The sequence below is a fragment of the Budorcas taxicolor genome, chromosome 1 (genome assembly GCF_023091745.1).
Source record: "Budorcas taxicolor isolate Tak-1 chromosome 1, Takin1.1, whole genome shotgun sequence".
In the NCBI taxonomy this organism is placed as follows: domain Eukaryota; kingdom Metazoa; phylum Chordata; class Mammalia; order Artiodactyla; family Bovidae; genus Budorcas; species Budorcas taxicolor.
In genome coordinates, this window is record NC_068910.1 from 108,919,922 (window position 1) to 108,932,538 (window position 12,617).

Consider the following 12,617-nt stretch of genomic DNA (forward strand, 5'->3'; position numbering starts at 1 on the left):
ACAAGTAAATGAGTGTGGTCTGTAGACCTGACTCTGGAAGTGTCATCTCCCTGCTGTCCCTGTCCTCACCCCCACTACTATCTTCTGTGTTGTCTTGAGCGTCCCGTGCAAAGGCTTCTTTTCTTGTGGGTTTTAGTTGTTCATTATGCAAAAAAAAAAAAAAAAAGGCAAAGTTACTACTGAGTAACTTGTTTCTGAAAGAAAGTTGGAATTAACCTATATCTGAATTTATTGAGAGTCAATTGACCAGGCAATGTTTGGTAACAAATTAAAGAAAAAAGAATGCTAGCTAAAGCCTGGCCAAATAAATTGCATCTCTAGAATGAAATAATATGCAGCCAATTTTTTTTAAGGTAGAAAGATCTCTTTTATGAATTACTTATGATATATTCTTACAGTAAATTTTTAGATATATACATGGAAAACTATTATCTCTAGCTTTTGGGGAGTCGGAAGTGAGGAAAAGTCGGAGAAAGGTTAATTTTCATTTTACTTTTATAAATCTTCACTTTATACTGAATTTTTATTTTTTACTTTCCTGTTCATTTAAAATTTCTAACTGTATTCTTGTGTTATTATTTTTCACTTATGTGTTATTTCTAACACGTAAAGAAGTGGAGATGATAATATGATGAACCCCTTTGGGTCCCTCTTACAGCTTCAGTACTTACTAACTCTTGGCCAGTCTTGTTTCCTCTGTATCACCCTACTGAAGGGTAGCAGAATATGCCACCAAAAATATATCTCTTTAGTATAAGAAATATTTTGAGCTGAATGTTTAAATAAACAGCAGGTATAGGAAAAGTTCTGAAAACAAGAGTAGAGTTACTCTTCTGTAAGGGAAATTTACATTTATGAAGGAAATCTCTGTGTAAGGGTATCTCCAGAGAAGGATGACTAAATCGTAAGAGAAGCTTATCAGCAAAGAAGGCACCAATTTAAGTCTGAATAACAACCATACACAAGATTTTTCTGGTAACTTCCCGTAACTGGCTACCCTTTTCCTCATTCCTCACTACTTTTCCTTCTTTTGTCTTTAGCTGAAGGTGGTATTTAGGATTGTAGTTTAGGTCATTTTATACAGTTTCTCATTTTCCCTGGGTATCTACTATGTATACATGAGGTATATATGTTAATAAACTTCTGTTTGGTTTTCTCTTCTTAATCTGTCTTTTATTTCAGTGGGTCTCAACCAAGATCTCAAAAGGGTAGAGAGGGAATTATTTTTGCTCCACTATGCTATGCTTCTCAATCTGGATTATTTTGAAGCAAATCCCAAACATCCTATTCCTGTCATTTTCCTTACCATGCTGTCCCCTGAAGGCATTCGAGGCTGTAACAGTGCCACTACCCCATGGCTTTTTATGTTTCAGCAGTAAAGAATCTGCCTGCCAGTGCAGGATACCCAGGTTGATCCCTGGGTCAGGAAGATCCCCTGGAGAAGGAAATGGCAACCCACTCCAGTATTCTTGCCCGGGAAATTTCATGGACAGAGGAGCCTGGTGGGCTGCAGTCTATGGGGTCACAGAGTCAGACGTGACTTAGTGACTAAAGAACAACAGCATTACATATTCTAAATTAAAATAGTTGTTGATAAGACACTATCTGTAAGAAAGTATGAATTAGCTATCACTATTTAATAGAAAGAATTTGAATATCTGAAATCTAAAGAAACTTTCTTTGGGTTTTTTGCATGATTTGGTGAGTTGTGAGCATTCAGTCATGGTACAGGAACAATTCATTCTGAAGCTACACACCTCTTTGGATTCCTAAGGCTTCTTTTTGGAACTGGAAGTGGGAATTGACTGACTACCCCACATGTTCCCTAACAAAATAAAATCAATTTGAAAGAATACAGACTTATACAGAGAAGAAAAGGAGACATGTTTCAAGATTAAACTCTTCTAGTCTAGAAGAGAATTCATTTGCTGCCATCCAGATGTTTTTTCAGGATGAAGCTTTCTCTCATTTCTCTGCTTTGTCATCATTGAGGCATCCTCACTTAGATTTCAACACAGGTAAAAATTAAGGAGTAATTTCTCCCTCTTCTAACCTTTTTGTTGTTTTGTGCTTCTTACTTTGTTTATTGATAAAATCTTATCCTTCAGAGGAACGGTGAGAGTAAGCCACTGAATTCTTCTATATGAAGAAGCCACGGAAATTCTCTATCTTTGTATCCACAAATAAACACATAAAAAGGCCATTCATTTAATCTATGTGCTGTCCTAATGGGTCAATGCTGTCATGCTTGGAAGTATGTCTGTAAAACAGCTGTAGTGTTCTTGAGAAGATTATTAAGTGGAGTTTTGATTAATTGACAAATATGTTTAGAGTAAGAAGTAATTTGACATAAAGCAAATGACAGATGAGCCTCACAGGGAAATGGTCTTTTTATTTTTATGGCCATTTGTATTTGGTCCTCACTAATGCCATTACTGATAAATATTGCATTTTGAGATCAGCCGCATATGATTTTCTTCTCCCCAAATTATTTCTTTACATATATGTGCACACATATATGTATACATATGTATGTATACATATATATACACATATTACAGTGTTTGCTATGACATGAAATGCTTTGAATGTCATATGTACTTAGAACAAAAAAGTGAAAGTCACTCAGTTGTGTCCGGCTCTTTGCGTCCCCATGGACTATATAATCCTTGGAATTCTCCAGGCCAGAATACTGTTGTGGGTAGTCTTTCCCTTCTCCAGGGGGTCTTCCCAACCCAGAAGATGAACCAGGGTCTCCTCATTGCAGGCAGATTCTTTACCAACTGAGCTATCAGGGAAGTTAGAACAATAACAGAAAAAAGTGTGCTATAAATTGACAAACTATATGGTAGAAATTACTTATTTTGAAGAAACACGTACTCAGCCTCATAAATCCTGCAAATATGTTTCGTCTGAAACATTTTATGAAGATATAAATTATCTGTTCACCAGGAGTCTCAAATATTTCATGCTGTCATTAGGCAAATCATGGAAATAAATGAGACAATGCTATGGGCATAATGTATTATGCATGATAAATAGGGAAGATACGTGAGGAAGTTAGAATTGGTGGGTAGAAATTGAATTAAATAGGAGAAACTGATTGAAAATTCTCACATACTCCTAATCAACCAAATTATTAAAAAGGGAATTTGATAAAGTGTACTTTGGATTCTGCAGTGTTAAACAAGTCAAACTTGTCTGTGGAAGGCCAGTACTATAAGCAGTATGAACTGTTGCCAGATTTGTCATGCCGTAGGTAAGGTAGGCCAGGATCCTGACTTGGGACCTTACAGCTTTTGTGGGATTGTATAGAGGGTTTCAGACCTTTCAGAGAAAGAGCAACAGAAGAAGTGTTTTGGAGGATTGGTGGTGGTAGGCCATTAGAATTTGAATTTGATGAGGAAAAGGAAATGTACTGAAATTATATTGACATTGGCAAAATATTCCTTCAAGAAAATGTTATGTTTGAGTATGTTTTTGATGATGTTAGATTTTTTTTTTATTTTTTTTTTTGGTCAGAAGTAATACATCTCTAAAATCAAATTCCAAGTCAGTGGGAAAGTCTGATTCGGGTTATGAACATTCTCTCACTTTACATGGTTTAACATGTTTTAAACGAGATCAGATTCAGGATTAGTCTCAGGCAAAGTTATAAAGTAAGAAATGGGTACGCTCCTTCATTGAGAGTGATAGTATAAATGCTCTATTTATATCAATAGAATGCAACTTAGCTACAGTTTTTAAAATCCAGAAAAGTTTTAGAACTTTTGACCTAGCAATTAATTCCACATTGAAAACTTTATTCTATGGCAACAGTCAGGAAGGCATAAAAATTAACCAGGATGTAAGGCTTTTCTTCATAGTGTTCTTTATAAAAGTGAAAAAGTAGAATGAATCTAAACTCCCACAATAGGGAATTTAAATAAATTACATCTGTATGACAGTAGTATTCATGTACTTAAAAATTATGATGCTCCGGAATAGTTGGTGATTTAGGAAAATGTTCGTGTTTTTGTCAGTGAAAAAAACAAGATACAAAAACTATGCAAAGTATGAGTTGAGAGAGTTATTTTTAGTTTTTTAAAATAGTTAATATTTCTGATGTTCTTAAACCAAAATCCTATCTTTGGATGGTTCTCTCCTCAAGTGCCTTGATAAAGGACCTACCCTGTTTTATATCTGCTTTCAGTAGAATAACCCCAAAGCTCTCAAGCATATTTTGCTTCCTCTACCAAAATTGACTTGTTTTATATATTATTCTCTAAAGCTGGGCTAAGTGAAAAGAACTAATCCAGAAGATAATGTTTGAGAAGATATTAATGGAAAGTACTAAATTAAAATGTAATAACTTTTTCTACATTCTAGTCACTTATTCAGTAAATATTTATTAAACTTCTCCATGTGCTTGGCCCTATAGAAGGAATTGTGAACAAAGTAAATCAGAAGCCCACTTACCTTATTATGGGAATATTTGATTTTTTATAATTCCTTTAGTCAAGATGATGTGGTTATTGTGGGATCTTGTTAGTGTGGGATCTTGTGACACTGCCTTGCCCAAGGGCCAGTGGAGTCTGTTGGTGCACTTAGAAACTGTCATTTGAGGTTAGTCTTTATTTTGAGTATGTGATAGACTGTGCTTTTCATAATATCATTGCATTAACCTTTCTATTTATGATTTCCATAAGGGGGACATAGGTCGCCATGGTTTAGGAGATGAGGGGGAAATTATTGAGTACGATGGTGTCCAGCTCAGTGTTACAGTGTTAGGTCCTTAGGACATTCAGCAATACCCCTATCTAAAGGAAATAAGATACAACCCGGCCTAGAAAAGGACCGCTTATTTGTGCCTGCTCTGTATTCTCAGCTGTCATTCTACCTGAAACACAGCATGACACTTGTTTTGTGTCTTTGTTCCCCATACCAAAGGGTATGTCCCTTGGAAACTTTTATTCATCAGCACATCCTTAGCACCAGCATAGGTTCCAATTAGGTTTCTTCCTAGCAATCCATAATATGCCCAGTGGTGTAGTAAAGCGAATGCAAATGAACTAACTTGAAGAAAGGCAAATTTGCAGAAAGATGCCAATGCATACTGACTGTCAGCCACCATACTTAGCACTTCCTATGCATTGTATAATTTAGTAATTTCAGCAACCTGTGAGATCTGTATCATTTTATTAACAGATGATAAAATTGAGACTTACCAAGAGTAAGTACTTTGTTCAAGGTTAAATAGCTAGTAGGACCAGATTAGAGGATGGGAGCATGGTTCAAACTCCTGTTGGTTCTGACTCCAGAGCCTATGCTTTTAACCCATTACTATATGTACACCCTTCTAAGGAAAGGCGTTTCTGTACATTGATATTTACTCAACATTTATGCCAGGCATTTCCTAGTCTCATGGCTGGCCAAAGCTGTTTGGCTTCATCTTCTCATGAGAAATAATATATTTGCCAGAAAAGTTTACCTACCAGTTGGAAATTCAGGATATAGCTTAATTCTAATGTTCCACCTTGGTTTCCATTTATGAGGCAGAATTTTCCATTTTGATATGGCTTAATGACTCTTCCTCCTCTTGGTATTTTATAGCCAGATGGAACAGAAGTTTGGGGTTGCCTTTCCATATTCAGTCTTTGACTTCCTGTTTTATAGAGTTGTTAAGCTAGTAGCTATGAGTCAGTTAGATATGTTTATCCAAGACTTACTGTATGTCCTCCACTCTCCTAGGGCTATGTGGGTCGTTGGATAATTGCACTTCTTAATATCCTTTTTGACTGACCTTTCATCATGTTGCAACACCAGTGTCAGTACCACAGAATGAACACCTGCATCTTCTGTAGATATTTTATGAAGGTCTTATCTTTTCAATTGTGGTGTAATTATGTCTTAACTTTCTTTGGAATAGCAGGCACAAGGGTTGAGCACCTAGTAATGATTCTGGGGAGAATATCACTCACTATGTTATCAGAGCTAGCCTCTGGTCTGGCCCTACTTCTATTTAGCAGCAAGATCTGGGGGTTTCTAACTGAGTCTTGATGGGCTTCACTTTTCACAATTCAGAAATTAGAGAATTGGTCTTTACTGCTAGATCTTTACTCATTTTAATTTAGGATTAAGAGATTTCTGTAATTTTTTAATGGCTATCTCATAGATTGATTCTCTGTGGTGGAATAAATGGAATAGAAAGGCTGTAAATTGACCTGAATTTGCAAAGGTGATATTAAGTTCAGTTTCTAATATGTAACATTCAAGAAGCAATAGGAGGTACCTAAATCTAGATATCCTCTAAAAATGGAAACACTGCTGACGTAGATTTGAATTTGGTGGTTGAGGTGCTATCATTCTTAGTGACCTCTTTTGCTAGTGTGGCTTAGAATAATAGGGTTCAAGTAAAAGATACTTATTCATAATAGTATCACGTAATCACAGTGTTTTAAATCTGAAAGAGACACACAAATATAGCCTGTCCCATTTGTTTACATACAAGATTGGAGAAATGGAATTTGCCCAAATCTGGTCTAGCTGCAGATTGAGTTTGCAGACCAGCATCCCCTTTCTCCAAGTTCCCAGTTCATCCCTCACTGTGCTTGTTATATTTCCTTTTAGACTGCTTTTTAACACTTGCAGTATTCTTTTGTGAGCAGTAAATTCATGAATCATTGTACATCTAAATACACACCCAGAATTATTTGTAAAATTTAGTTCAGCTTTCTGGGAAGGAAAAGCAATCAAATAGCGTCATCATTGTAGCCGAATTTTGACCTCTATAATTAAATGGTGTTGTATAGAAACCACTGAATTATGCAGTTACAAGGGTATGGTTTTGTGACATCTGCTGAAAGTTAAGTCATGATGTACAGTCCTAAATGAATGGGTTTTTTGGTTATCCTCGTGAGGTAATCTCTCTGCATCCCTACCCAGACCCCATGTTAGATCTGAGGTATATGAACACTGGGCTGATCACATTGTGAGTCTCTGTAGAGTTACAATATAAAATATGTTTGTGGTGGTCTCCATTTTGTTCTGACAAAGAACTGAATACCAATGACAAAGGTCAAATGGAGATCTGCCATCCATTCCACTACTTGCAAGACATAGCCTCGAGAATATGTAATACATATAACTCCTTGCCAGAAAACTGAAAGGAAATGATTACATTTGAGTACAATGCATTCTACAACAATAGTTTAGTGTGCATGAAATTTAAAACTGCTGGCTTTCCAAATAGGATTTTTAAAAAGTAGACTTTAGCTTATTTATTTTTTAAAAACATTATGCCCTCTGTGTTATGCTTTGTGGGATATTTTTTAAAGCTGGGATTTAAGACCAAAAAATTTGAAAATCCTAATGGTAATAGTTGCAAGATACTGGATCCTCTTGAAGTACTGTAGTTTAATGTGTTTATTGAATTCTCCTGTTTTATTTTCATGAGTATTTAATGTATTACGTTTTTGTACCATACTGGTGCTTTTCTCCCCTGCTCGCCATGATCTCATAGTGCCCTGGAAGCCTTAGTATCAAATCATAAAGGCTACAGTGGTGTCTCTGTCCTACACATGCACAAATGAGTTGGGGTTATATGCCAGTGAGGAACTTATCTACTTTCTTCTCCTAGTATCTAGTGTAGGACCTGGTATGTGAAAGTGAAGTCACTCAGTGGTATCCGACTCTCTGCGACCCCATGGACTGTAGCCTAACAGGCTCCTCCCTCCATGGGATTCTCCAGGCAAGAGTACTGGAGTGGGTTGCCATTTCCTTCTCCACGGGATCTTCCCGACCCAGGGATCGAACCTGGGTCTCCCGCATTCCAGGAAGACGCTTTAACCTCTGAGCTACCAGGGAAGCCTTCTCCTAGTTAGTATCTAGTGTAGGACCTGGCATGTAGCAGGCATTTAATTAATTGGGGTGTTTTTAGTTTGGGTTTTGGGTGGTTTTTTTTTTTTTTTTTTTTGGTTTTGGTTTTAGTGAATGAGTAAGTGGCCAGCAGCATTAAATAGCTAAGTAACTAGTTAGTTTAACTAAAAACTTAAATAGATTAATACACTCATTCATTTATATATATTTCAAGGGAGTATTCAAAGCCTCTAGAAAGAAGGTTTGATGTCTTTTGAGAGAAACCCTTGAAAGTAATCCAGTATATTCAGTTAACAGGAGAGTCAAATATGGCTCAGTGTTTCACTTACCTTTCCTGGTGCCCATCTAGAAAACAGGCCTGTCATAGTAGAAAAGAGTTAATGATAGAAATCTTTATAAAGTTGCTTCAGCTAAAGGGAAAGGTGAAAATGCTTTGTTCTTTCCTAAGGACTTAACCCAAGATGTGGTCAAGGCAACAACCTTGAAGCTGAGTTCCTGCTGACTTTGCTGCAAAGACCCTTCTGCCCCCTGAGCCACTGTTCTGTCTATCGCACTTGGACAGGACAGCAGCAATAAATTAATTCTGCCTGTGACTCATTCCTTACTATGTGGCTTTTGAGAAGCTACCATTTGAAGTCCTGCTTTATAAGATCACAATTATCAGTGCTAACCTACTTGGCCAAGGTATTATGAAAAGTAATTTAAGGTTTTCAAAAAATCCATAGTTGAAGTCACAGTTTTAGACAGAGTTGCCATAACAATATTTGTTTCCCACTTCAGTGGTGGTTTCAAGGCCAGAAGTGCAATATTATATATGGTTAGTATACATGGTTTGCTTTAGTGTTCTAAGAAAGAAAGCATGATTAAAAAAAAAAAAAAAATAGGAAACTTTTTTCTTTCTTCCCAGCCTTTTCCCCCGTTGAAACTGAAAAAGGAAAAAAAAATTATGCAAACTATTTTGAAAGTACAGACAAAATTGGCTTTTCACTTATGGGAAAATTTGGCAAAACTGCACTGACTAAAAGTGATTTTTGTTTTGGATTTCCTGTGAAGCCCTCCAAAAAGGCCAAAAATTACTGGCATTGCTTTTGTATAAAACCTTTCACATAGACTCCACTTGTAATTCAGCCAAGTACATAATTCAGGTCATCAGTGACACACATATCCACACATTGGAGCTGGTTGGTGAACAGAAAGTTGTCATGAAATGTGGACATAATATTATTTTATGGACAGACCAAACTGTACAGATTACAGTGAAGGAAACTTTACATTAACACGCTTGGGAACAGGGTTTCCTGAGCTGTTCCCTGCCCCCACCCTTCTGCAGTGGGAAAGCCAATTGTTTACTGATTACGACAACGACATCATTTGGCAGACATTTTGGCCTAAACTCAGTGTGTGACATCAGCCTCCTTTAGGGTTTTCCACATAAAACGAATTCTCCAAAGAAAACACAGAAATGGAGCCTGAATTTGAAATCCATTATTACACCCTCTAAGGTCTCATTAACTATCTCAATCGTGTATTTCTTAATTTTTATTTAATTTCCAAGTAGATGTTATCTAACACTAAAACTAGGAGCTCTGAACTTTCACAGTGTTTTTTCAGAGTTCGAGTCAGAAACCATATTATAGTTATAGAGCTATACTTATGGCCGTATTCACTCAAACTACTTTTATGGCGGTTATGATGTCTTTGTTTCTTTGTACTGAGGGTCACTGATTCGGGAGTGGCTTACATCACTCTGTTAGAGGAAGGAAGTAAACATTATTCTTTGACTTCTTAGAAAAAATTAGCCTTGTTTTTGTGAGGGGTGGCTGCATGTTTGAGAGGAAGTACTCTCACTAAAGTTAGGTTTGTATTCTGTCATTTGTTGTCATAGAATGAGACGTGTGAATGGTACTTTACTCTCTTGTGTAAGCACCTCCTCAGTATATATTTACCTGAAATTACTATTTCCCCCATTTCCTCTTCATGAGGTGGTATTCATTAAGTATTTTTATGCACATGGCCTTAAAGCAAGTAGAAGTCAGTTATGCCTTATGAGGCCCACAGTCTCCCTGCTACAAGCATGGCCGCAGGAAAGGTCAGTGCACGAACACGGCCAAGGTCCGGGAACTGTGACGTACAGGTAGAGCAGAAGTATTGTCTGTGTTATCGTGTGAGTCGAGAGTAGGCTTAACACTTTCATACCCAAACAGTTCCATCTGGAAGCTGTATCTGGGCAAATAGAAATAGGTGAATATTCCCATGTCTTCTGAAATGGCTAAACACAGAATGAGAATCACTGCAGTCATTTTTTTCCAATTTGGGGGGTTAATGGCTTGCAGGAAAAACTTTGTGTCCTATATGGCTAAAAAATATGACCTTTTAAAATTCTTCCCGTTAAACTACTTTGATACATGTGGCAATACCATTCTTAATGTATTGAGTCCATGGTGTACAGTTTACATTCATCTCACTATTTTCCTTTTGCTCAGCCATGGCCTTGATTCCTGTTGCTCTTGTGTTCTCATTTCTCAGTGCTGTTCTTCTTTACTCTCTATTGATTTAAACAATCTTCACCATCTGCCTCCCAACTTTATAGTGTTACTTCTGGATAGCCCTTCTCAACCTTCCTTCAGAAGACAGTAGAGACACAACTGTGAGCATTAGGACTATACCACCAAGAGCCTTCCGCATTTCCACCCTAAATCTGTATCCTCTTGTCTTCTCTGTTAATGTTTGGTAAGCCCCTGGGGCAGGGATTTACCTGCCTACTTCTTTATTCTGTGGTGGGCAGCACTCTGACCCTGGTGAATAAATATTCATAATAATGAGAGATGAAAGGAAGTGTCTGTGTTCAACAAGTTAGTGCCAAGTAAGTGTGGAGGCCAAATGAGGCCATGGGCGCCAAACCCCAGGGGTTCGAAATAGTATTTAATATGACATTGTCTTATTGAATACCAAATTGTATACTGTAACGTCTTAATCAAATCTTCTTGTCCTCCACCCTTCTTTATTCTTTCTCAGCTTCCTTTCTTGACCCTTTTTTTTTTTTTTTTTTTTTGGACGAAAACCCTAACTTGATCGGTTGTTTTGTTGTTTTCTAGAGTTCCCATCTCAAAATTCTTTCCCTTACCAAACCAACACCCATAGCTTCAGCTCTTACCAGCTGCAAAAACACATCACCAGCCCAGCCTTTCCCAGACCTACATTTCTAACCATGGATTGTCTATTTAGACATACTGTTCTCCCCACTGGGCAGTGGAACACTCCAGGTTCCTCATGCTCAACTTATCTGAAGCAAGACCCCCTTCCCCCTTTTGAACCAGAAACCCTGCAACAGCAAAAAGCTGTGCGCCACTCCCACCTTCTGTACCTTGGTGAATAACCAGGAGTTTTTTTTTTAATATAAATTTATTTATTTTAACTGGAAGGCGAGGGTGGGATGATTTGGGAGAGTAGCATTTCTGTTTTCCTTTCTCTGCTCTCTGGTCACATTAGTCACAAATTCACATTGACTATACCTCATAAACAATTCCCATTACACCCCATTATCCCTAAACCCTCTAGCCATTGGAACACATATCTGCCTCCTGGTTAAAGCCCCGCCTGTCTTTCTTCTATCTCTCCTTAATGGTTCATTAAGAAAGCATCCCTAATCAATTCATTCTCCTTCTCATAACTTGTCATTTGTTCCTTCTTGGCAACAGTATAAAATCCAGTGCCCGTGGCCAGCCTTTGCTTTGCTCACACCCTGTGCTGTAGCCATATGGAAAGCTTGTGGAAAGCTTGCGTTCCCTCAGTACCCGTACTCTTGTCTTATCTCTATGTTGTGGCACTTATTTCTGCCCTTGCCTTGTATATGGTTTCCATTCTTCTTTGCATAAGGACTAGACCCATTACCTCCTTTCTGCAGCTTTCACAGGGCACCCCCTTGAAGAAGTAGGTGAGGTGCCCAGCACTTACATTTCCACAGTCCTATCACACCTGATTATTCTTGTGTTGTATTGATACTGTTTTTAAACATATCCTTTTCTTCACTCTGTACCATGAGGTTTTTGAGACCAGAGGCTGTTGTATTCATCGTATATCCCTGTATCCCTTGGTATAATGCCCAACCCATAGTGAGAGGTTAGGAAGAGTTTGCAGAATAGTTCATTGTCTTGTCCCAAGTAGCCTTACCTTTCACATTCCTGTTCTAGCAAGCTTATGAATTCATCACTCTTCTCCATGTATTCTTTGTGTTTTCTCTTTTCTTCCTCCAGTTCTAGTATGGTTTGCCTGTGAGATTTTTCTACCATTAAAAGCTGTTCCAGGATTCGTCTATGTGATTCTTTATGTTTTTCCACGACTTTGTCCAACTACAAAAGAAAATACATTAATAATCTAAGTACAAAGCATTCATAAAACTGCCATCTCTCCTGCTTTTAAAAATGTCCTAGTTTTAACAAATTCAGCAATGGGTTTCTGATTTCCTGATTTAGTTTTTATCATTACTCTTCTTAATTTTGATACCTTTTGATATGTTTCAACACAAATGTAACCTTCTGTCTTTTTTTTTTTTTTTTTTTTTTTGGCCACAGCACATGGCTTGTGGAATCTTAGTTCCCACATCATCATGTTTTTCTTAACCAAAAATAAAAATCAGTGCCTCTGTAGATACCTGAATATCTTTCTACTTCTTCTTTTGCTCTCCAGAGAAACCATATCAGAGGAATGATGGCAAGTGAAGGACAGTGTTTGATTCTGCCACTCCCTTAGCTGATGGATCC

At 37.4% G+C, this 12,617-nt stretch overlaps 2 protein-coding genes across 4 annotated transcripts in view; one reads left to right on the forward strand and one right to left on the reverse strand.

Annotated features, from left to right (window-relative positions):
- CMSS1 (cms1 ribosomal small subunit homolog) overlaps window positions 1-12,617 on the forward strand; it is a 399,921-nt gene that overhangs the window by 103,122 nt on the left and 284,182 nt on the right. The gene's annotated exons all lie outside the window — the stretch shown is intronic.
- The window catches only part of FILIP1L (filamin A interacting protein 1 like), a 114,006-nt gene that overhangs the window by 91,614 nt on the left and 9,775 nt on the right, over window positions 1-12,617 (reverse strand). The window contains exon 3 of the mRNA XM_052642216.1: window positions 12,028-12,206. Within this exon, the coding sequence (XP_052498176.1) occupies window positions 12,028-12,206 (179 nt within the window). The remainder of the gene's footprint in view (window positions 1-12,027; window positions 12,207-12,617) is intronic.